Below are 26,120 nucleotides of genomic sequence, written 5' to 3' on the forward strand. Positions count from 1 at the left end.
TAATTTTCAGACCCAGAAAGAGTGAAGCAGAGCAGGATCTGTGTGTCTCCTTCTTGCTGTTGCCATGGGGCTATTGTAATCAGAGACTATAGAAAGGATACATGAATAATCTACTTAGGTGTCCAGTGTTCCTGGTGATATTTTATCCTTTCCAGGTCACACTGTGTGTTCTGTCCAAGATAAGCTGGCAGGTACCCATTCTCAAATGATGTAGTTGGAACAAAAATACATGGTTGTCTGAAATGCACATGAAGGAGCTGGTTTAGGCAAAGGATTTGTTTTGAAATATTCAAGCAAGAGTGCCCAAAGCTATATGATTGGTTTCTGTGAAACCTCTAGGAGTTCAGCACCCTTTAAACCAAGCTATGTACTTATTTAATGTGAAGCGCATAATTTTGGCAGCCAAATTTATTTTTGCCTGCAGATTGTTTTAATTAATGCTAGTAGGTCATTCTGACTAAAGAAGGAAGAGTACAATTGCTTTCATCTTAATCTCTCACTCTTTAATTAGAGATTGGCCTGAAACCAAGCCGGGAGCCCACGCATCTTCACACCCACACATACTGGGGCAAAGTCATCACTGAATTACACACTATGTTCATCTATCTGTCTATCTGTACACAATACATGCAGTGATGGCTGCGACACTTGTGAAGTTGCTCTGAATCTCCAAAGCTGTAAAACTTGTTCCCATGCCTCTGACAAAAGTTTAGGTCACGGGTTTAAAATCCAAGTTCAAATTCCAAGACCAGTATCTACAGATACAGTCCACCACCCAGCCCACAAGATCAGAACTGAATCCAGATTTAATCTGGTCTTAAACTAAGCCTTAGATCAGGACCAAGTATCACACCAACGTGAATGACAGCAGTAGTGGTAGGGCAGCTGGTGAAATCATGTTTACTGAGCAGCTAAACAGAAAATGAGTAATGCAGTAGTCAAAGAGAAATGAGAGAGAAGGATCATAAAGGTATCTGGGCTTACAAAAGAGGAATAAGACCAGGTGCCCAGAGAGGGTACCCAGAGAGGGTTAGAATTTTCCATCTTTCAAAGCTTCCAAAATTCAACAGGAATCCCTGAGCAACCTTATCTAACGTAGAGGGTAGCCCTGCTAGGTGAGCTTCCAGGGTCTCTCCAACCCACATCTTCCAACGACTCTAGGAGAATTAGGGCGTTTGTGAGCAGGAGACCATAGCTGGCAGTGCCACATGGAATTGCCATTGTATTTCTGTTGCCTGAAGTAACACAAAGGACATTGTCACATTGTCTCATTGTCACATATGATTCTCCACCAATTCCCTGTATTCAGTTTGGATTCTGTTTACTTTTCAACATCTTCTCTGCTGTTTGCTGGCATGGGGAATTTTGTTGCCTTCTGTGAACCTAAGATGTTAACCAGGGAGCTAGAAGATAGGATCAAATGTCTGTTTTCCCAATTCAGTAAGCCAAACAGTGAATCCACACTCAGCTCAGGCTGGACATGGACAGGGCTCGGAGAGGATGCTTCAACGAGGAGTATCGGGGTGACTCCAAAACCCAGTGCTGGCCCTGAGGAAACATTTCCTTCATGGATCTGGCCCAGACATCATGTATGGAGTTAGGTCTCCTGGTGCTATCAGCTGGTTAAGACAAGGACGTATGTGTTGAGTAAAGGGTCCCTATCCATGCTATCTCTTGATACTAATTTGCTAGTATAGACGTATCTTTGCTCTTTTTTTCACTATAGATATTAATTATACATGTTTATATGTAATAAATATGTGATACATAAATCTACTAATTCCCCATATCATTAGCCATCCTTTCTGCTCACATATTTCTCTCCCCTCCAGCTTGTAAGATACAAAATGGTGTCAAGTACCCACTGACCAAACTCCATGCCAGTGCAGGCGGCATCCCAAGCAGTGCTGGCCGCTCTCCCAGCCTGGGCTGGATGCTGGAACCACGGCCGGCTGCAGCCACTGCCTGGGGCATCTCCCCGTGCTCATGGCATCTGATTAATTGTGATCCCTGTAATTTTCTCTTCTTATGATGAGGAATGATAATCCTGGGTTTTGTTACATCTCCCTGTTTTATAAAGACCATAATAAGGAATATTTTCTTCTCTTGCGCTGCCTATTTAGAGTGCAAATTTTGGGCAAGGGGCAGAGAACTATCCCAGTTCTTTGTGTCTGGTAGTCATCGAGGTGGTGCACGTACCACTGAATAAGCTCAGTGGACTCTCTGCCTTTCTCCTTATCCGTATTTGTTCATTTTCACCTGAATTGTAATAGGATCAGCGTATGAGTTTTAGAAGTTGTCTGACATCACCAATCCTCTCCGTGCACCTGTCTGCTGGCTGATTAGATTACAGCTTTTTTCCACTCTGCTGCTTAGTGCACGATAATAGGCGTTTCATCATCCCATTACACTAGAACATAAGAAGAGCTACTCTGGGTCAGATCAAAGATTCAACCACCCTAATCCCAAAACTGAGCACTCCTAAACACTTCAGAGCAGAAGGAACAGTGTGAGTATACAGCATTGCAGCAGAGTGCTTGTTCCTTTGTAGACATTTCTGTGTCCTAGAAACTGGCAACTGAAGGATTTCATAAACTGGAGGCTGCAGAGGGTCGCTGTTTTTAACAACCCCAATGGCTCCAGCCTTCCTCAGGAGTATGGGGGACCTGCAGCATCAAGTCCCATGGTGTCATTAGGTGACATAACCTGCCAACAAACCCACTTCCCATCTGCACACGGTGTTCAGACCAGTCACCATTATCCATGCAATATCCCACTGCATGGTTAGCACGATATCCCATCATCCTAAAAAAAAAGACCACTTAAGCCTTTGTGAGGCTGGCTCGATGACTAGCATGCTAACCTAGGGAACCTGCCTCAAGGATTCACTCAGGAGCAGACTTTGTCAGACAAGTTACGCTGCCCCACAGGAGAAACAGCTCTGCCTTCTCTTACCAGCGGTCATGAGGGAAAAAGCATTAAATTCTAAGGTATGCTACAGCAATAGGGGCCATACGGGGCATGCTGTTCTAAAATGTACCATGAAAAAAATGATTTCTGGTTTATTTACAAAAGAAATCCTAGCTAAGCATCTCCATTTGGTTGGAGATGTGTCTGAAACCATAAGCTCTGGGAAGGAAAGAAGAGAGCAGGCAGTGGGAGCTTCATTGCTTGGGAGTCTCGGCCCCAAATTGGCAGGGACCTGTGTGGGGATGGAGCAGGGAGCAGCACACACACATATACACACCGAGAGCAATAAGCTTTTCAAACAGCACACACTGTACTCTGTGCTAGCAGGAGTTTGCATAACTGTACAAAACCTTCAAGCCTGGGATCTTCTAAATAAATGCCAAATTTATCAGTATCTAAAGCAGAACATGCCACCTACCCTTCCCTGACCCCATAAAGCAGTGTCATCAGTGAAGTCAGAAATCGTCATTTGTTTCTTTAAGGGTTAAAAAAATAATCCACAGCCACTGCCAACAAGAGAAAGAACTAAACAGGCAGCAAAGAGTCCAAGCCAGACAGAGACATAAAGCTACATCAATCATCAAAACGGGCCGCGACAAGAGCGTATACATACAGAGCAAGAAAGAAAGCGAGAGGGCGTTTTGTTTGGGTAGCTAATGTTCTCTGGATGAGGAGAGAGAAATTCTCCTTCGGGTTCTTAATGCCACTCTAAATATTTACAGCGAGATCCTGGCCAGCTGGTGAGGCAGCGATGGAGGGAAGGGCGCGTTCTCCCCAGCGCTGTCCTCCAGCCCGTGCCCTGGTCGAGGAGAGGGAAGCGGCTGCACGTTGCCATGTGCACCCTGACAGTGACCCATCAAGACAAGCCCTGTGCTCATTCCCTTCGCCTCCCTCGCCTCACTTGGCCGGGCATGGACGCAGGCTGTGCAGGGAGGGGAGATGCCACAGCCTCCAGGAAGGTATGCCAGGCCTACTCCAGCCCGTCCCTGACATGGGGCCGGGCCTTCAGGGCTCAGCTGGCCTTCAGGCACGTTACCATGTTGCTGGGCTGGGTGACGAAGTCCCTGGGAAAGGCCACATATGGCACGGCCTGTCATGCAAAGCTGCTGTTTTTAGAGGACAGGGCTGCCCCCATCCCCACGGTCTCTGCTGGGACACGGTGCGGAGGCAGGAGCGCATGGCGGGCTGCGGAGGCTAACGCCACGCGGGGGTTGACACGAGGGCACAGCGGCTCCCAGTGATTTTCGTTCATCTGCCTCACAGTGACCAGACGCAGACATCACTCACCAGTGAGCCTTGGCTTTGAGAACATGAGAAGGAGTTGTGCTTTAACCTCCTATTTCCCTCTAGCTGCGGCGCTTAGGAGCGGTGTTTTGGATCCAGTCCCATCCCAAAACAAAGGCAGGAACTGCAGCATTGACAAGGGGCCCGCGTCAGTCACCCACGGGGCAGCCAATGCCATTTTTCCTGAAATGCCCAGAATATCGGCACAGAGCTGGGACACATTACACAGGACCTGCTGGAGATCCTGGCCCTTCTGTGGGGCCAGTCGGGGATGTGGAGGATCCTCTGGTGGCATGAAGTGCTCAACTGATCCAAGCCCTGGGAATGGATTTAGGCTCATCATCGCAGATACCTGCGTGGTAGTGTCAAACAGACACCTATACATGACCAAGGCAGCTGTGCACCTACAGCCAGTGGAGGTTTAGTCAGAGGTGCCTGGAGGCCGATTCACCCACCCAAACACAGGTGGTGCTTGTTGGTCACCTGGATAACTCCGAGGCTGTATTGACCAGGCCTCAGGAGCTGCAAAGGGAGCTCAGACACTTTGTTCGCTTGCAGACATCTGCAGTTAAAGGCCCAAACGAGGTGTCTGCAGTGAGGAGCCTGGGGTCTGGTCACCTCGGGTGATTTTCTAGCTTGCTGCCCTCACTTCAACAAACTGATCCACTTTTCCCACCCGCAACGCTCACCTTCATCAAGGCACCTGCAATGTTTCTTTGTTAAGGGTTTCAGAGAGCTGAAGTTCTTACAGAAAAAGCCACAACCTGTTATTTTCTGTATCAAGTACCAAGGGGCATAAATTGCTCCAAGAGAGAACTTCTATCTCTGTTTCTCCCTGCCCACGCTAGGTGCCCTGGGTATGGAGTCCCTGTGCACCAAACATCTCCCACCCACCCACCGGCTCAGACCACAACGGGCAGGTGCTCCCCAGGCCTGTCCATAAGGTGGAGACACGATCCGCCACACCAGGAGCCCTGGAGGCCCTTCTTTCTCCATGAAAATACGTGACACTGCATCACCTAGCGCAAGGCATTGCAGACTGTTTACAGGCTTCTCGAGTTCCCAGGCACTTTAGGACAGGGTCCTGTTGCTGTTTCCAAACGGACAGCCAGGACTTTTATAAGTGAACTTTCCTCTCCGTGTCTATTTATTATATGTAAACATTTGCCAGAAAAACACCACTTGGGCATGCTCAGTACCGGCCAGGTCATTGCAAAAGGCAACGGCGGCGTCACATGTGATAACAGTGAGAAGCCCATATGTGCCTATTCTTAGCCCTGGAATGTATACAATGCCCCACCGCCTTGCGCTCCTGCACAAAGCTCCCGAAAGCGGCAAAAGTGACTTCAGAATAAACACGTCCAGAAATCACCCTCTATGAATCACTTACCTACTGAAAGAAACGTCCTGTGGGTTTATAGTTTTTATCCAGGCTCTAGCTATGGAAAATCTCAGCAGAGAATAAGCGACAGAGAGTAAGTGCATGCAGGGAAGGACAACAGAAGGTAAATGTTTCTACCGTATGATTTCACTGCAGATTGAGCAGTTAGTCATGAAATACTCATCAAATTGTTCTGCCTGGCAGTTAATTTAGTCATTGTGTGTCTGATTAACATGAAAAAAAAAAAACCACAGCTAAGCAGAGTTAACAAATAACTGTTTTAATGCAGATTCCCAGTCTCTAGGGTTTAGTTTGCCCTGCTGCAGAGTTCAGCTCTGCCAGATTTACATTCTTTGGGAATGACTAACTCTAGGCGAAAGAGGCGCAAGTTACTAAACTGCTAATACTTTAAAACAGTGAATAAATGTCTAAGCACATTTATTCAATGTGATTAAAATGAACAACCCAGTTGCTTCAGCAGTTCAGCTTTCATCCCAAATCAGCAAGATAACTTCAGTGCTTTTGCTTCTTGCCAGGGACGCAGGCGATGCTGACCCCAGAGTTGCAACCTATCTGACAAATTTATAAAAATTTTAAAGGGTCTTAGTGACCTTTTAGCCTCTTTATTATTTTCCCACTGTGCCTAACCCATGTTCCATTTTTATGCATAACAGCAAACGAATATTTAGAGCAACATCAAAGTCCTGATTTGTTCCCTCGAAGCTGGATATTTCAATAAAAGCTGCTAAGAATTTGTTTTTTCTGCCAAGTCCAGAATTCATCTCTCTTACTTTGCTATGGAGGAGGGATCTGCTGAGGAGTTCCTCTTCAAAGACCAGGACTTCTCCTCCGAACTGCTGAGGCAGCTGAATGCTCTGCGGCAGAGCGGGATGCTGACTGATGTTACTCTCTGCTCTGGGGTCTTTGAAGTCCCCTGCCACCGAAATGTGCTGGCTTCCAGCAGCCCGTACTTCAAGGCAATGTTCTGTAACAACTTCAAAGAGAGTCACCAGGCTAAAGTCATCCTGAAGGGCATTGATGCTGAGATTTTGGACCAGATTATCCTTTACGTTTACACAGGGGAGATTCTCATATCCGCCGAGAATGTCTTGTGCCTCTTGGAGACGGCGTCCATGCTGCAGTATGCTAAGCTGTTTGAGGCCTGCTCTGCCTACCTCCAAGACAAGCTGACTCCTGACAACTGTCTGAGCATGATCAGACTGTCAAAAATCTTGAACTGCCAAAGCCTGAATAAGAAAGCCAAGGCTATGGCTTTGAAATGCTTTCCTGAGGTGGCCTCTTCTGAGGACCTGAAGGACCTCTGTCCTTTGGAGCTCCTTGATTACCTTGGGGACGATGACCTCTGTGGGGAGGAGGAGCAGGTCTTTGAGACACTGATGGTCTGGATCCGGCATGACCTCCAGGCAAGACAAGGCTACATCCAAGACTTGTTCAAGAAGGTCCGGCTTCAGTACGTCCACCCAACTTTCCTTTTCCATTTCATCGCCAATGACTCCCTTGTTCAGTCTTCACCCACTTGCAGGAGCATTCTCGAATCGACCTGGAGACAGATGTTTTCCTTGTACAGCACCAACGCACCCGACATCAAGCCCATGGTGCACGTTCCTCGCAGGTACTCCAACCAAGAGTTCCTCATCATCGTTGGTGGCAGGAAGGACAACAAGCAGACCACAAGGGATGTCCTGCTCTACGATGACAAGACCAACCAATGGCTAAGCCTGGCCAAACTTCCCGTGCGCCTCTACAAACCCTCTGCAGTGAGCTTACACAGCAGTATTTATGTGCTTGGAGGGATGCCTGTTAGCAATAAGAAAAGCCCAGTCAGTGATAATATTTACATTTACTCCCTCAAACTCAATCAGTGGAGGTTGGTTGAGCCCATGTTAGTTCCACGTTACTCCCACAGAAGCTTGGCATATAAAAATTTTATTTTATCATTTGGCGGAATTGGTGAAAACCAAGAAATCCTGAATTCCGTGGAAAGATACGACAGCATCTACAACACCTGCGAGAGCATGGCAAACATGCCTGTTGCTGTCCTTCACCCTGCTGTTGCTGCTAAAGACCAGAGGGTCTACCTCTTTGGGGGAGAAGACATTATGCAAAACCCCGTTCGGCTTATCCAGGTAACAGTCAGTCTTGCTTGTCAGAGGCAGTTTCATCTAAAGTATTCAGTGGTTCATCACCTTGATGAGGGAATCAAACCCTCAAAAAAACTTTATTGTGAGTTGCAGCAACAGGCAAGATGAGTTGACACGCTGCTTCAGGGAAGGCTTGTCTGTGAGAACAGTTGCAATTCTTTCATTCTCCCCCTTGAATGTTTTTCAGGCACAAGCCCTGAGACCCCTCCTCAGGTGCCAGCTCTGTGCAGGCGAGTTGCTTCCCACAGAGGTCCTGGAAGTTCCCGTGGGTAATGCTACAGCAGGCTACAACCGACCTCCGTGCCTATCTCCATCTCACCAAAATCAGTGCTTGCTGTTTGGCCAGCATGCAGCTGAGCTGGGGTCTCAGCTGCGCACCTGCTCCCTCGCAATGACAGCAAAGATGCCAGTTTGAGATCATTAGAGCAATTAGACTCTCACTCATCAAAAGGCCAGAGCTTAAACTGACAGTTATTTCACATAAACAGTTGTGTTAAAAGCGTGGGTCCTGCCACATGTTGCTGGATCTCTGCCTGCTTTCAGTGGTTAAAGTATATTAGGAGGAAAAAAGACATGAAATCCTTCCTTATCTGATCTGAAGCGTTAGCAACGCAATGTTACTTTCTCCTTGAGTGTTTTTCAGTGGTTTAGGTAATTTAACTAAGAAGCATCATTAGCAGCCAAGATGGCAACCAGCACACGAGCAATACTTATTTATGATGATAACTCTACTTAATTATCAGGGGAAAGGAAATATCTTTTTCAATGTGGGGAGATGTCCTGGAAATATTTGCTCTATTCATCGCTATATGGCATGACATAGAAGTTGGTGTCACCCACGTACAGATGACTGAGTGATCGTCATCTGGCAGCAGCTCTTTTTCTCACATAAATTGATGACTTAGATATCATTCTAAGTCCTATCAGCAAGTCTCTTTGCTAATCTGATCACATACCAGCCACCAACACAAATACAGCTGCAGGGCAAACACGGGGGGCCGCCAGCAGAGCTAGGTGAAGTTGTGGTTGGTTTGCCCAGGAAGTGGGGAAAGCTAAGGCAGGACTACACAGAATAATTAGATAATGAAAGGAAGCAACCTGCATTTCGGGAGAGTATTAGCCAGGAGTTACAGCAATTTGATGGCCAGAAGAAGACTTACACTGGAGAAGCTTGCTTATGACAGAAACTCTGCCTTAGCGTGTGTGCTAGCATCTCCTGAGCGGACAAGCCTGGAGAACTAGAATGCTTTCCAAAGGGATGTACTAGAAAAAAAAAAGAGTGGGTAAATTCTCGAATTTCCAGCAGTTTGAGCCAGTGGATTGTATTCATTAAGACAAAATAAAAACCATAAGTTCCTCTGTAATTACAATTGCCGGTCAAAAAACAACATAAACAGCTGTGTGTATCTTTATTTATTTGTCAGGTTTACCATGTCTCCAGGAATACATGGTTTCGGATGGAGACCAGAGTGGTGAAGAATGTCTGTGCACCAGCTGCTGTGATTGGAGACCAGATTATCATCGTAGGAGGTAAGGGCTCTGTTTCACCCTCCCTGCTGCCAGCCCATGCCCAGATCCTGCAAGATTTCTCACCTTTCCTGCTCAGGATGCCCCCTGCTCAGGCCAGGGATGGTCAGAGCTGCAGCCAGCCATGCTGGCAGTGAGAAGTGTTGATGCCAAGCATGGCTATCACATTGCGGGGGTGAACATCATGTGTGGGCTGTGCTCCCCGTAACAGCTTGTGGAACTTGGGAGGGAGAGGAGGAATATGCCCACGATCCATAGGCGCCTCTCAAGGGGTCTCAAGGCTGTGGCAGTGGGGACAAGCTCTCCAGAGGACACCTTCTCATTCTGGGTAGCAAAATCTCAGTGGGGAAAACTGGGGGACAGCCAGTGCAAGTTACTTCTCTACAGAGAAAGGAAGAAACAAAAAGCCATGGGGCCTTGCTCCTCCCCTGCTGACTCACAGCCTGGCCCTCCATGACAGCTCTTCTTGGAAGGGCGGAGAGCACAGTTACCACAAGGCCAAGGATGGCTTGTTGGAGTGGGGGGGCTACAGGGCTCCTCCTGAGGGTAATGGTGCAATGCCCCGAGATGGGCATGAAACACCTGGAAAGGAGAAACTTCTCAGTGTCTTACTCAACTCAGAGACCAGCCTCTGCCCATGGCACTTGGACAGATCAGATCTTGGTACTTTGGCACTTCATAGTCCTTCATGCAGCTTCCCTGACCACAGGCTGGCAAGAGGAAGCATGTCTTAGGTTATTTAAGGGAGAATGACATATAGGGAAGCTTTAGCAGAGCAGAGGAGCGAACCCAAATCACACAGGGCCTGAATGCAGTATGTTTCCCCTGCACAAGGCCGCTGCTACCCTATGCAATGAGGGCAGGGGAGAGATGGGTCAAAAGGTCCCAGACTATCAAGATCCTGTGTGGCAAATTAGCCTGAACTCAGACCAAAGTGCCCAAAATACAGTATTTTCAACTCTTTTGTCTTCAAATACTTTTATCTGAAGTGATGGTTTCAGGTTAGGGGAAGTGGCTTCAAGGCCTGTGCAGCATGGCCCAAAGCAGATTGCTTGCCACGGGCAGTCCTGATTATCTACAGGGATACATAGACAAACTACAAGCTGCTGCTGGGTAACAGTGGACCCTGCACCAGTCTTTACCTCTCAGCGATGTGAGGTTAAACCACCCCATCCATTGGGCTGCTGGCATAGTGGCCAGCACAGAAATGGCACAGAGGGCAAGGGTGTGGAGCGAGCAGTGGTGGGACTGCACTGTCAAGTACCTAGCTCCGTTGTGTACAGAGCTAATCCCAACCCAACCAGGCATTGTCACTCCCTCTGTCCTTTCTGGCTTCCCACATCACTGGTTTCTGTATTTCTGAGTGAGGCTCTAGGAGCCTTTTGCGTAACAAGAATTACTTTGTGACTTCTGAAGGTGCATGCGGAAAACTGCAAGCTCCAGCTGTGTTTGAGAGGCCTGATCTGAAAGGTTTTGTTGTGCTCATCAAGCCTTAGCTGCCAAGGTGATAGGAGACAGGGTGAGGACAAACAAGAAGGGAAGATAGACAGGCAGGCAGTCTTGTGACACATCATCACTTCCCGGCTTAGATATCTTAATTCTGCCAAATTATGTACCAGTATAAACTGAGACATAAACCCTAATTCCCATCTGTCTCTTCCACCTCTGGTTTTGCATTTAGGGTACACCCGGAGAATAATTGCTTATGATACAAAAGGCAACAAGTTTGTTAAATGTGCAGACATGAAGGACAGGCGAATGCATCACGGGGCCACTGTCATCAAGAACAAGCTGTATGTCACGGGAGGACGGTGTCTCACTGTGGACAACATCATCGAAGACTCAGATTCCTTGGACTGCTATGACCCAGAGACGGACACATGGACAACGAAGGGAAAACTGCCACACAAACTCTTTGACCACGGGTGCCTTACACTCCAGTGTGTCCCCTGTTCTAACCTTCTCTAAATGACTTCTGGTACATCCCAGGACATTCCTGGTGTTTTCCTGAAAGGACCCACCCTGCTCTGCACAGAGCACGTGGGGAATCCTCATGGAGTCTCACAAACTCCTGTTCTGGAAGCTACCAGTGGGGCTGGTCATTCCCCAAATGCTCTGCCACAAAGGTCACGAGCTTCATGCTTATACCATAGTCATCTGACCAGTATTGCATGTGGTGCTGCTGAAGTCCAGCCCCAAGACCTTACCCAGCAGCTCAGCAGAAAACCAAAAAATACTGGGTAAGAACCCAGAGCAGGATTTGGTCTTGTGAAGACTGAAATGAAAGGTGAATAGGAGTGCTGATACCTCCAGAGAAAGTGAGATCTGGGTAACCTGCATTTATGTTAGCATACTCCGCTGCATGGCATGGCCCTTTGCTGCTCAGTGCTGGCCAAGCTTTCTACGTCCAGTGGCAGGAGCGTTTGGAATAGGAAGCCCCAAGCCCTGGTTGTGTAGCCAGCCCAGTAGCATCTATCTGCATTAGCTACAGTAATCATCTCGTAAGACATAGAATTTTAATGACATCAAATTAAAAATTAGAAAAAGGCTGATGCTTTGATCTGAATGCTCATATTACAAGATGCATATTTTATTTTCTCGAGCTACCTCTGTTTCATGGTGCAGTGAAGATTTATGTTTCGTTGCCTGCTCTCCAAAGGAGCAGGAGAAGGGATAATGGAAATAAAGATTGCCTGTGTCTTCTTTTTGGAGGGCTCTTGTTTTTCTGGAAGCTTGCTTCTCCCTTTGCACTGGGGATAGCAGTGGGGTTGGTTAGGAAGCTCTTCAGGTGATGTCATTCCTGAAATCTGGAATAACAGAGGGAGCACATGGAGGGAGGGGATGTAAAAGAGCAGCGGTATTTGGGAGGAGCTCTTTTTTTTCCCTTTCTCCTCTCTCCAAACCACTGGAAGGCAGTAATGAGAAAACGCCAGTGACAGGAAACCAGCTTTCCAAGAAGAGCAAATGTAAGTCTGCCACTTGGCAAAGCAACTCTGGCTCCGCCAGTATTTTTGTGGGGTTCTGCCACTAACTGCATATTTTTAATGGGAGGGGATTAATCATCAGATACTGATCAGGCTGTGAACTACCATCAGGTTAGCAGGCTTGGTAAGACTGTTGAAATAGCAAGGAGCTTTTAAGATTGCATTGGTGACCAACATCTAGAAAAGGAACGGAATAAACTGCACCCTGTTTTCCTTGTACTTGGAAGAAAGCAGGACTTTTTTCGAGGGCATAAGGTGGCTTGAGGAAACCACACTCTACCCTCCTCTTCACAGGAGGCTGCACAACCATGTGGTCATCACCATGTTGCAGGACACCAACTCCAGCCACTGTGATCGCCTCCTGTAACAGGAGGTTAACAGAAATAGTTAACGAAGCAGGGGGCTGGAAGGAGGACTTGGATATCCACTGCTGTTTTAACAATGCAAAATAAAATGGTTATAATTGTTTGTACAAGCTTTGCATTGAGGAGTCCCCATTGTTCCCTCTACATTGTTGATAGAGGGAATTGTTTTTGTACCAGCAGTTTTTGCCAGGGTTTCCTTCTAAGGATCTGAGTAAACCTGCAAAAAATGAGTGGGAACCCAAACTCATCCCCCAGCTCGGAAGTCTTTGGCTAGGGTTCTCCTGCCTTTCAGTCTATATCATCATCTCCTCCCGTGCAAAGCAGGGCTAAATCACAGCACTTGCCAAATTGGATCGGAGCAATGATTCATTCTGCTTCCTCACAGGCCAGCTCCAGCTCCCTGGAGAAAGAAGCCTTGTCATGGCCAATTATGGAAAGCCTGCCCAGGGGAGATGTTTATTCCTAACCCCTCGGTACCGCCTTCCCAAAGCCCTTCCTGTTGTGACCCCACTCAGCTCCAAGACTCCGGGAGACGCCAGTCGCTGCCACGCATTTTAGCTGACACGGATTCCTGCCAGGCTCGTGACTGTACCCAGAACCAAGAAAAAAAAGCCGACTTGGGGTCATAACCCCGTGTTTGCAAACCATTGCCACAGCCATTGGCTTTCGCTTGGAAGCAGGCCGTTTTTGTTTAATTCCCGTATCGTATAACCACCAATTTTCTCGGTGTACATGCAGGGGCCAAACAGTGCCTTGCACAGCTGAAGCTGGGCAGGAAACAGGAGTGCGATGAAGAGGCGCAGTCGCAGCAGCGCTGAGCACAGCGTCGTTCCCCCAGCCCTCGGGGAGCCTCCCGTCACCCCCACGTCCCCTGTGCTGCGAAGGGCTGCGGCCAGCTCTGCTCCAGCCGTAAACCCTGCCCCTTCACAGGCTCCTCACATCCGTAACTCAACGGATTTGTGTTCCCTGGGCAGTAAATAAAAAGCATGGTTTCTGATAGCCTTCTGTCCTGTGCTTGATTGGCTTTGGTGCAAACTCCGACCGAGGCCTTTGTGGGAAGGGTTGAAAGGAGAGCACCACGCTGAGCGTTACGGAGGCAGGCATCTAGGCAGAGACAGGCAGCCGCTGGCTCTCTGGGTCTCAGCCCCCTGGAGCCGGAGGGGCAGCAGCACCAGCAGCTGCAGGGCAGGGCCATCCAGCCTCGGGGCCAGCACCGTGGGGAGAAGGGAAGGGTGAACCTCTCTGGTCAGGTTCTGGCCACCTCCTGGTCCACCTAGAGCGATACCTCGTACCCTTGCAGTTGCTGTGCCCAGTGGTGCAATGGGTGAAAGCTCTTCTAACAGGTCAGCCAAGGCAACGCTTCCTTCAGAAGGGCTCCTTCAGAAGTCACAGTATCACAGATTTCTAGGTTGGAAGAGACCTCAAGATCATCGAGTCCAACCTCCGACCTAACACTAAGTACTCCACTAAACCATATCGCTAAGCTCTACATCTAAACGCCTTTTAAAGACCTCCAGGGATGGTGACTCCACCACCTCCCTGGGCAGCCCGTTCCAATGCTTAATAACCCTTTCGGTAAAGAAGTTCCTCCTAACATCCAACCTAAAACTCCCCTGTCGCAACTTTCGCCCATTCCCCCTCGTCCTGTCACCAGGCACGTGGGAGAACAGACCAACCCCCACCTCTTTACAGCCTCCTTTAAGGTAACTGTAGAGAGCAATAAGGTCGCCCCTGAGCCTCCTCTTCTCCAGGCTGAACAAGCCCAGCTCCCTCAGCCGCTCCTCGTAAGACTTGCTCTCCAGACCCCTCACCAGCTTGGTCGCCCTTCTCTGGACTCGTTCGAGCACGTCCATGTCCTTCCTGTAGCGAGGGGCCCAAGTCAGAAGGGGACTTCCCTGAACAGGGTCTGCAGGGCCACCAGTACCCCGAACACACTCTGAGCCACCACATGCTTTTCCAGAGGTCTCATTGTCCTAACATTTCAACATTTGAGTGCTCACTTAGATGGGAAACCCCCAAGGGAGACGAGCAAGGTGCTTCATAAATATGACCACGTCCCCATGTGGAAGCAGCTATTTAATAAAATAAAAAAAGGTTTTCAGAAAGGATCCTTGATTTGGGGGTCAGCTTTTGGAAGGGCTGAGCAGCTGTTGCCTTTTTCCAAATCAGGCAGGGCTGTGAAGGCTCAGCACCTCTAAGGTCTCATGCCTGGGTGTCCCAAGACAGTCTCCAGATCACGGAAACTGTAGGGTGAAGAGGTTGAAAGCAGGCTGCTCTCTGGGACAGCGAGTTCCCGGTCCCTCGTGGCAGGTACATATCTAACGCATTGAAAATCTCCCATGACAGACTCTCTGCTCCCTCCCTAACGTATTGGAGAGTTTTATTAACCTCTTAGCTTTTAACAGTAGCTATCCTGAATCTTCTTTGCTGTACATTCAGCTATCCCCACCCAGATGGAGGGCAATTGATTACCCTTTGTGGCATCATACACTTTTTTACATCTTTAAAGTTTATTAGCGTTTCAAGTTCTGTAGACTAAACAAACCCAGCCCTTTCAATCTTTCCTCGTAAGTCATCTTTGCAGACCTCTGATCATTTCTGTTGCTCTCCCCTGGACAATTTCCAGCTTGTCTTTTTGTTTTGTTTTGTTTTGCTTCTTTTAATTTAAGCGCAGCGCCCTGGCTCAGCCTGGCGGTGCTGAGCAGAGCAGCGAAGCCCTCCTGCATCTTACCTACCGCCCGCCCGGCCTCGCAGCCCAGCAGGATATTTGCTTTTTGCCGGATTGCAAGCTTGGGTTCAGTCGTTCTCTGGCCTCAGGACTGAGCAACGTGCGCAAGTTTGGGCAAGGTCGCATGGAAAGACTGCGGGAGATGCAGGCTCTCCCAGCGCTGTGCCTTAACTCCATCTCTGCTTCGGCTCGCCGGGGCCCCGGGCCAGATCCTGCTGAAAACAATGAATTTCTCCACGGGCTTTGGACCGGGCCCTAATTATTGTGTTCTCAGCTGGATTCTTCGCTAATTCTATTAATTTTTATAGCAAATATTTAGCATTTGAGTCATCTTTTAGACGAGGGGAAAAGTTTCAGGAAAAAAAATAAAAAAAAAAAGGAAGAAAGGAGATGATAGCATTTGCTTTTTAGATTTCTTCCACTTCCCTTGCTGCGCTCTCAACGCTGAACCCCACCGCACAGACAGCTTGCGGCGGTAGGCAGCTTTGCTTTGATCTTAGCCAAGAGCCTCGTAGGTTAAGCCTGTGTTTTCTCACTGTAACCATTTCTCAAACAACACGATCCTTTCCAAGGGCAGCCTTTTTCTTGCGCACTAATAGATGTTTATAATTATAACGCATTTCCTGCTTCTTTTTGATTAAACACACCTGACAAAGTAGGAAAGCTGTTGCTGCATAAATAAACGGGCACACCGAGTTCAGCCCCTCATCAGTCCTTTTTTCCAACCGTCGATGAGTTCACTGCGAGGTGAGTCCTGTAGCCGAGAAGGAAACAATTGGGTAGAGCACATCTGAGCAGCCTACAGGGTAACTTATCCCTGGCATTGTTCCTTAGCCTGACCTGAGAGCCATTAATAATTGACAGCGGCAAAAACAATCCCTGTTTCAAAATATAAACATCCATACTTTTTTTTTTTTTTTCCAGCTGCTTGAAAGCTCCCCACGGAAATTAAACAGCTTTATTCTCCATGGCACAAATGAGCACAAATTCCTAGGTGCAAGCTTGCACCAGCAAAGGAGTGGAGGCCCGCTAATTAGCGGGCAACTAATGATGTTTTCAGCAGCTATCTCGGGCTGGCTTGCCCAGGGTGCAAACGAAGCATGGTGCATTTGGGGGAACAGGTATCTCAGGTTGCCACCGAAGTCAGCAGGACTGCTCAGGGCTGGTGCAAGGGCACTGAGATTGATCCGGCCTCATCTGTTTGTTGAGATTTCCAAAACAGCAGCAGAGCGGCGAGGAGCCCGCCTGCCCCGTCACTCCGCGAGGCGCCCACGTGCTCCAGCTGCCGCTTGTCACTTTGCTGGGTGCCTCTTTGTTTGCCTGCACTGCTTTCGTGTTGCAAGACCCGTTTCCAGGAAAAGCAAGGAGCAGCACGTCTCGAGCGGTCCTGGGCCTCGAGGTGCATACCTCGTGGTGCTTGCCAATGCACGGCATCCCCACAGCTGCCGGGGGCGAGCGATGGGGTAAAGTACTGCTGGAGGTGGGGAAAGGGGGCAGAATCTGCTCCACTTCTTCACCTGTTCAGGAAGATATCTATAACCCATCCTCTTATATCCCATCTTCCCATATCTAATCTTCTCGAGCTTATTTCTCGGACCTGATGAATAAGCCATGTTCCACCACACCTCCCTAAAGCAGACACACTGGGTCAAAGCAGAGGCACGTTGCTTTCCTCAGCTCAACCACAGCCTTAAGGACCACTTTTGTCCAGGTCGTGGCTCCTTGCTGAGGTTTCTCCCTGACCTTGGGCACCTTCTTAGGCCAAAATTTGTAGCAGATGTGCTCTGTAGGTGCCCTGAGGTGGCAACGACTGCCCAGGACAGCAGGGAACAACACCGAGGACTCAACTCCTTTTAAAGCTGTTTTCAAGCTGATGGGATGCTCCTGGTCCGGAAAAACAGCTGAAACCAACCCGAGCCTTCGTGCTGAGTCCTGATACCTTTCTGCAGGAGCAGGGGGACAGCAGGGGAACATGTCCAGTGCAGAGGAGCGGCGAGCAAACTGTGTGGAGGCTTCTGCAATGTGCAGCTTGGCCATGAACCTTCGGTGCTGGGAAAGCGCGCGGTTTTGTCCAGCTCAACAGCCAGCTCTGGAATTAATAGGGTTGATTAAACAGTTTTGATGTGCCTGGTATGTGGAGATAAGGGCCCGGTTCCCAAGGGTTTCCAATGAAAACGAAGATGTTAACCACAACAGATGTGACATCAGCTGACAGGGGCGAGGAAAGCGGCTGGAAGGCAAGAGGCAAGTATGTACCAAGGGGGCAAAACAGGCGGCTCCGGGGTGAGCAAAGTCACCGTGCACTTGCTGGATCTGTTTTGATGCCGAAATGACGTGGACCCTGGCACTAGGCGGATCGAAAGCAAAGGAAATACGCCTGCTTTATGTTGTTATGACACATATATTTCCCCCCAAATGACATTAAAGAGTACCAGAGGCTCAAACATTGTTCTGTTTATCTGTTCCCCGGGTAGGGCTCTTACTCTTAGAGACAGCCTCAACACTGCAGAGCGTGGCCCTGTCAGGAGAATTCTGCCTTGGGCACGAGGAGCATTAGCAATTGTGACACGGGAAGCCAGCCCAGGGGGTCAGGGCACGTGTGGCCATTGCCCACTGCCACCTGGCAGAGACACGCAAAGCGCTGAGCCGCTGGGGGAGACGCCGCTGCTGCGCGCTCAGGTTCACAGGTAGGATGCCGATGGCAGAGGACAACTCCTGCTGCTGCCATTGCCAGGTGTTTTCCCGGGGTTCATCCTGGGCAAAAGGCTGGAAGGTCTCTTTGTCACCCAGGCTGTGCCTATGGGGCCTCCAGCTGTGGGCTTCAGGCCACGCTTCAGACCTTGGGTCATCCCTTCAGAGGATCTTGCACCTGGATTAACCATTAATGGGATCCCACATTTCCCCACCCACAGCACGAACAAACACATGCTCGTGCAAGGAGTACACAGGGGGGCAGGGCATCCTAAGGAGAAGAATCCCAGCAGCTTAACTGGGCACCAGCTCAAGCCTTGAACCAGGACATGGTTTAGTGCTGGGACTCGGTAGGTCAGGTGGATGGTTGGACTTGATGATCTTGAAGGTCTTGTCCAACCTAAACGATTCTACGAAAATAGAGAGGCCGTACAAATGTTCTTCAATACACTATTTTTTTTTAATGGAGAATTTGTCCTTTTGGTAATGTAGCAATACTTGGGCTTGGGAGATGCTAGCTGAAGGCTTCTAGCTGAGATGCCCTGTTTAGGGCCTACAAGAGTTGTCTTTTTGCTCATTGTAACTTCAAACAAATGCCAGCAAAAGGAGTCTGTTGTCTGTTCCTTCTCCAGTCATACAGGGCTCTGGAAGTTTTCTCAGGAGAAAAACGCCCAGTGAACGAAGGGGTGCTTGCAGAGTGAAATGCAACTGACAGAGAAGCAAAAAGAGTGTTCGCCCTTCCAAGCTTGATCTTATGTTTTTAAAGGCAGGAAACATGACATGTACAGTTAATCACAGTTAATTCAAGCTGAGAGTCCATTTTTTTTTTTTGTGATGGCAACGTAAAATACACTGGTTCTTCCCCCAAAGATCTTGCGATAGACTCAGAGCAGAGGACACAGCTGCTCCTCAGAGCATCATCAGCTGGAGTTTGAGAGCATCCAGCTCATGCATTAGGCAAGAGCAACACCTTACACCTTAACCTGGATAACCGAAGTACACCGAAGCCAAAATTCATCTCTTCCCAGTGGCTCCCTGAGCTAGAGCTCTTCCCACAGATGAGCACACAAACGGGATCAGACAAGAGCCAGGAGCCCAGGGAAGCACAGCATGTGGGGCAGCCAGACATCAGCTGTCTAACACCAACCTCCTCTCTCCCCAGGTGACCCACAGCTGGAAGGACACGGCTACCCTAAAACACACCTAGGATAAGAGATTTTTTGCTGCTTTTCGACATCCAGATTTTCCCCCTCCCCAAGAAAGGGTTGGGACAATTCCTGGAATTGGGAAAAAAAATGGGAATGTAAATCTTTTCGGCTTTTAAAAACACATGTCGTACAGTGAGTGAGGAGGGAGGAATGCTCAGCCAGCCCAGGGCTCTCTGATTTCCAGGAACAAACTATAAAAGCCATTTAGGTTGTCCGGAAATAACTTTGACATTTCCCTTTCATGTTTCCAAGGCAAATTCGAAGGTAAGGTGACAGGTAGTGCAGATAGATGTTCCTAGGCTTGTCAGGCAGGGAAGGGAAACGGAGCTGGGGAAGTGATTACACGAATCCATGGGGTTTTGCCTTTATCATATTTCCTTGGTTCTAGGACACGTTTTTCCTCTGCTGATCCGTGGCCGGACTAGTGCGAATCCGTGGATTTTCATGTAAATACAACAGAGCACTTGGGGCTGCAGGATGTTGGCGAGCTCACCGCGATCAGGAGAAAATCCCTCGCCCAGGTTTCAGCAGAAATCTGCAGACGCGGGCAGCAGAATCACGCTGCCGGGCTCAGCGGGATATGCACTTGCAGACAGCGTGAGTCACTTGCCCTGGAGCCGTAGGAGCAGAGAACATCTGAAGATCTAGATCAGATCGGTGAATCAGCAGCATCTGAAACAGTTTAAGAGGTTAAGCCTATTTATAGGCAAATGAGGGTAATTTTCATCGCTGAAGGGATTGGATTTTTCTTCTTAATAAATTCATAATAAACCATAGGGAGGAGAATACTGAGATCTGCACTCAGTTAACTGCTCACAGAGCGGAGGAGGTTTGCCCAAGACAGGGATGGAGACAAAGGAGCCAGAAACTCGAGAGCATTATTCTCACTTTCTTGCTTCTTATCCACCCACGGGATTAGATTATGCTTTCAGGACAGTACAGAGCATCCCTTTGGAGCCAAACATTAATCCCAGTGCCTGGTACACCAGTGGGACTCCCCTGACATCCATTTCTTAATCTATTTTATGTTTTACTCCTATTATCACTACTAGTGGATGTGAGATTTAATTTGTCAGTGTACGTCAGCAGCAGAGTTAGGTGGCATCGTCAGTCAAGTGAGAAGGAATGGGACTTGCTGAGTGATCATGGACAAAATACATTACTTCTTTCGTGTCTCTGTTGCCATGAGATTAAAATAAGGATGCTACCAACCCCACAGAGGCACTGTGAAGGAATCCGCAGAGCCCGAAAAATGCCATCTCTTGTAAACTGCCAAAGGGGGACTTACAAAGACAGTCCCGCTGCAGCTATTTGCTGTTTAGGAAGTAATCACACCTACAGAAAGAGTGCTGTGCTCTTACATGAGCGTAATGATGAACTAAAACGAACTGATAATCTGCTGGATAAAGGCAAAGAGTCATAAAATGAATAGAGGTCTGATTTTGAGTGAGACTGCCAAAAATAAAAAAAAAAATAAAAAAAATTAATGCTCCTTTAAAGACCACCAATGTTAAAAAAAAGCTTTTCTAAGTAACAGGGCTGAAGTTAGACCCCACCTCCTTTCATTACAATGCATTTTAGTACACTGCTTTCCACGGAAATCAGGAATGGATTGAGCATGGAGTTACAGACCCTCCAGGAGAAGAACGGGCCGTATGGGAAGGACACGAACACGTGCAGCGTCTGCAGGGGGACCGCGCCTCGGCAGTGGGAACGCTGTTACTTAAGCAGGGGCTCTCCTGCCTGGAGGCAGTCTCTCAAGGAAACCGAAAGTCTCCCACCAGGTACCTGGATATGAAAACCTTCCCTTTGAGGTCATCTGAAACCTTTTTTAAAAATACAGAGTAATGTGTATGGAGCACTCCATAAACCTGTTTCATTTCCAAGTCTGCAATTGCAGGTCATGCCAAAACACCCTATTTCCATAGCATACACTACTACATCCACGTACACAGGACCAGATCTTTGCTTTTTTCTTGAAAAAAAAAAAAATCAGTTCTTTCAATGTTTTGCACCAGCCTTCCTGAGACGCCTTCCTATAACCTCCCCTCAGCATCTGTTTTATTTTAAAAGGATAAAAATGCATCAAAGTCTCACACATTCTTGACACTTTCAAGGTTATCCAATTACATTATTTATAAGAATTCATCTCTCCCCCCTTTCTTTTTTGGTAGTTTTCATTTCATATCATCAGTGGCAAGGACAGAGACCTGCAGGATGTGTTGTTTTTTAAAACCATTTTATTTTGTCTGTTCTGTGATGAAATCTGCCTGCAAATGGTGGATTGCGAGGATGTTTGGGCACCTGCCATCGCTCTATTAACTTTAAGCTGATTCTAGGAACTGGCAGTACTTGACTCTCCAGTTCCAAAGTAGCATTTGTGAACTGCAGGAGTCCTTCAACCTTGTCTTCCAAGCACCGCTCCTGAGGTCTCACCACCTGCCTTGGTAAGCTCAGCGCATCCTGAAATCTTAAAACCAGCATGAGGCATCTCCATACCTTGGGCTCTATGTGCCTGTCTTGGCACAAAAAGGGACACTGAGTGGGGATGCCCCAGAGGGCACTGAAAAGGTTCAACACCATTCACTTCATCCACGTTTGCCCACGTCAAAAATTCATCATTTATCTCCTGGAGTTTGACGTGACAGCAGATGGGTGAAATACAGCAAATCAGACTCAGGGTGCTGGTTAAGATTTCCAGGAGCAGCGTGGACCTCCGGGGTGCTCCGTGGCTTCTCACACCTTCCCAAAAGCAGCTCTGCTCAGCGTGTTTCGAGAGAGGCAAGCAAACCAATTAACTCCGTATGAAAATCCTGGCCTCGGTCTGTTATGCTGAGATCTTCTTGATAACAGCACTCCCTGGAGTGAGCAAAGAGCTTCCCTTGCTTTCTCTCAGTCCAGATTCAAGCAAACTTTTGCTGACCTCTTCGTTTTGGCCATTCGATTTCAATGGGAAATGGACTGCCCCGGGATCTTTGACCTCAAGCCTTGTATATTTTCCCTAATATTCTTTTATCTTCACTAAATAGCATGTAGTAATATTTTAAGCTAATGTGTCTCTTCACAGGGTCACATGCAGTTCAGCGAGCATCTTGCATCAGAAGATTTCTCCAGATCCCTGTTGTTTCATTTATGTTTTTCTAAACAGGTCAGGTACTGACTTGCTGTTGCTTAAGGGAGCAAGCGGAGCCCTTCTAGCTGACGGGTTGCTACATCCAAAATAACGAAAGGAAAACCATACGTAAACCGTACTTTCTGGGAATAAACTGACCGTGCTATATTTACGAGGTCAGGGGAGTACAGGCGACCCCACATGTCCCCGTGTGACTGCCCAAGTTTCTGCATAGCAGGAGAGAACGGGTCACGCAGATGTAGTTACAGCAGTTGAAAGGGGATGCGGAGGAGATGAGGAAACGCCGCCAGATTTACAGCAACAGGTGGTTCCCCACGGCACCCACAAGGGACGAGCGGAGCGGGGCGCCGCGGGGCGCTGAGCGCTCCCCTTCCAAGGATCCCGCGCGGCACGAGGTGGGTCAGTGCCTGGGGACATGGGGCACCGGGAAAAGTAACCAGAGGAACTGGCACCAGCAACATCAGCCCTTTCCTAGGATTGGTCCTGCAAGGAGTTTTGGAGAAACCCGATCCTGCGATAAGGGCTGGTGCTTAGGACTTTGGAAACATGGGTTTAGGCACCTGCTGTCCCAGACTGTGTGACTATCAACAAACCATTTGGCCATGGTGCCCAGATCCCAGCGAGTGCTTAAATACCTTTGTAGATGTGGGCGTTGGTGTCTCAGTTCTCCTGTTTCCTTTCCATGCCGGGGGGAAAATATCTCTTCCCTACCTTGCACATCGGAAAAGACAAACACATTTGGGAGGGCCAATGCTGTTTGAAATGATGCCCTTATTTTTGGGTGGTGCAGCCTGCTCGACTCAGAAGAAATGACCCATTCCTGTGTTTCCATCCCAGCGTGGGTGTCCCACATGACCCTGCAAGCTCCTGGCCAGCAGAGGACAAGTCACGCAGAGGCAGTGACAGAAACCCAAGCAGAGCACTGCAATCCAGAGGAGATTATCAAGCACTAGGCAGCTATGGGAGTGAACTCCTAGCAGGTGAAGAAGAAAACAAATAGCACAAGGTCTGAAACACAGTCCCTAGGAATGCTAAGAGAGGTTTTCCATAGACATTTCAGACAGCTTTAGGTAAAGGAAAGGGGTGTCAGGAGATCCGAGGCATCTCGTGGACACCAACTTGATTCTGCACCATCCCGCCCCTCACATGGGCACTGAGACATCAAGTGCACATGAAATACCACACAGCTCTAGGTCATATTTTACTTCCAGTTTGTGCTCTTGAGTCTGTCCAAGAGAAGGAAGAAAGGGATTTTTACATACCAGGCTTACTTAGTTACACTGCTGCTATGCAGCTGGGGCTTTCAGCAGCTAAGGCCAGATGCAGCCAGGCCCTTCCTAGTCCCACTGACCTTTTCCCATCAATGACTAACATCAGGCCTGTCTGTACGAGCAGAGAGCAAACAAGTCCACAACGGCAGTTCCTTGGCAGGGACTTAGTTTATCTTTCAGTGCCATGTTTAATAACACTGGATGGCACTTATCAGAATAGATTTTCCAGCAAGTGGCATACCAAAGCCTTGATGAAATCAGGCCTTCTGTCTGATGTCAATCACCCACCCGTTGCCAGTTCAAAAGTGCTATCTGTGCTGGAAAAGCAAGACCCACGGAGCACTTAGCCCTGAGGCACACAGATAAACCTGGCCTACCAAAACATTGTCATAAAAAGAAGTCATCAGTGCATAGACATCTACCTGTTCTTTTACACTTTGTTTGAGATAACACCTAGCTACTGCATGTGTTTCCACGAGTCTTCATATCCTTTTGACGAGGAGGTGAAATATTTAATACAGGTGGAATATGTACCTGGGCACGGGTACCTATCAAGGTGCAACCAGGTCAAAGTGCATCCACCACATATTTTGCAGACATTCCCCAGTCTTCACAATAGATTGACCCAAACAGCTGATTGCAAATATGTGAAGATTTTAGGGCAAAGCTAAATTCTCAGTGCATGGCCCGAGCCTATCCTTGCTAAATATACAAAAATGGACATTGTTCTCACCCTAGATTAGGTTACAGCTTTGGTTCTTGTTGTTCCCTTGTGTCAATAGGAATTATGTTCTCTGGCATCTGCATTAGGCCCATTTGCACCAGTCCCCGATGGCTGCAGAGCTGCAAGTCCTGCTTGTGGGTGGCGACTTTGCCTCCTAGTCTTTTGTTTTCAAAATGCAGCTGCAGAGGAGAGGAACGTGGCATCATTACTGCTATGAAAGGTCTTTTCATCCTCTGTGGTTTCCGGGTTAGAGCTATGTTGGCTGAGGATCCCTCCCCCAGGGTGGAGGAGTAATGGAAATGCAGCCTAAAACAGGATCAGGAGGAAGATGTGAAAAGGAGTGCAAACGTACCATGTATGAGTCAGTGCCACAAGAAATCACTATCCCGCCTTCCTTCTAGCGACATAAAGTCAAGATCACACCTCCTCTTGGTACAGTAAAGCTGTTCCCACACAGAGAGAAGGCAGCGTGTGTTGTTCATCATCTTAAAAAGGACTCGTGTCCTGATTGAAAGTTTAATAGTGGGAAAATGTTTTCAGGTCAGTAGCATTGCAGCTTCAGAGAAGAGCAGGGAAAGCAAGCATGACATTCTGCATTCATTATCTGCTTAAAATGATATGGACTGGGTGCTGAGGCCAAATCCTCTGCATGTGCAAATCAACAAAGCCTCATTGATGCTAAACTGAGGTTAAACGGTCTAACTCCATCGGATGAGCTGGCTTTTGTCAACAAAAGCACTTCTAGTACCATGAGAGATCTCTCATGACATGTGATGTTTTTTAATTTTCATTAACAGCCTCACCTCGAACTGCTCTGAAGAATTTAACTCTAGTTTTAGCACAAGGAGTAGGCAAATTTCTCAAGACTCCCAGGTCTTACATAGGCAGCTTGGGGCTATCAGTGGCTGAAGCTCAGACCAAAGCCCACAGGTTTTCCAAGGCGGATGCCAAGTCTATTGTAGTGGGGAGTATTTGTCCCCTGGAAAGAACCAGGACCCAAGCGAGAAAGGTCTTCTTGTCTTAGGTAAGCGTGAATATGGCAAGGGAGAGTCAAGCCCCAAATTTTGCAGAGGTCCAGGTGACTGGTGAGGCTGAGGGCCAATATGCAAAGAGGTGATTTCATTACCATTTGGGACCTGACGAGCAGGCTTCTACCTGAGGCAGGAGTGGGATGTAAGGAGGCAGGAGGGAGCACAGCTACATGGGGTGGGACTGCCGCACAGACATGACCACAGGGCAAACTCCCAGCCCCATTTCAGCTCCTCCTGGTGAAGTTCAGCAAGCCCTTCCTCTCCCAAGGAGCTAGGGGTGGTCAAGGAGCGGAGCTGATAACCCAGGCAGAGCCTGATGGACCTTCCAGCGGGACACCTGAGAACACATCACGCTCTGCACCGGCACACCACCTCTCAAGACAAGCCCTGACACCAGGTGAAGAGCAGCAGCATGCCACACCACCCGCTCACCCATCACGCGGCAGAGGGAGCAATGCCCCAGCCGTGCAGGGCTGAGCCTGCTCGCAGGCCGCCTCGTAGGCCCGGGGGCACGTCGCATTCTTCTGCCATTAGTGCCGCTCATCCGACCGCTCCCAGCTGCCTGCCACGGCCACACCGAGTGCTGCAGAGCCAGCCCTCCTGCCAGCAGCAGTTCTGGGGGACACGGGAGGAGCTCTCCTAGGAGAGAAGATGTGCATAG

General features: G+C 48.5%; 1 protein-coding gene across 3 annotated transcripts; it reads left to right on the forward strand.

The window, feature by feature from the left end:
* Positions 1–5,543: 5,543 nt before the first annotated feature.
* Positions 5,544–12,027, forward strand: KLHL38 (kelch like family member 38). Of its 3 annotated transcripts, none has more exons than XM_083823805.1 (4): positions 5,544–5,759; positions 6,310–7,782; positions 9,222–9,327; positions 11,006–12,027. In XM_083823805.1, the coding sequence occupies exons 2-4, from the start codon at positions 6,433–6,435 to the stop codon at positions 11,290–11,292; spliced, it is 1,743 nt and encodes a 580-aa protein (XP_083679931.1). In that variant the 5' UTR covers positions 5,544–5,759; positions 6,310–6,432; the 3' UTR covers positions 11,293–12,027. The 3 variants fall into 3 exon arrangements, with proteins under 3 accessions (XP_083679931.1, XP_083679932.1, XP_083679933.1); XM_083823806.1 differs by having other exon boundaries at positions 6,411–7,782; XM_083823807.1 differs by having other exon boundaries at positions 6,716–7,782.
* The last annotated feature ends 14,093 nt before the right edge of the window (positions 12,028–26,120 follow it).

Source organism: Anser anser, assembly GCF_964211835.1.
Source record: "Anser anser genome assembly, chromosome: 2".
Lineage (NCBI taxonomy): Eukaryota > Metazoa > Chordata > Aves > Anseriformes > Anatidae > Anser > Anser anser.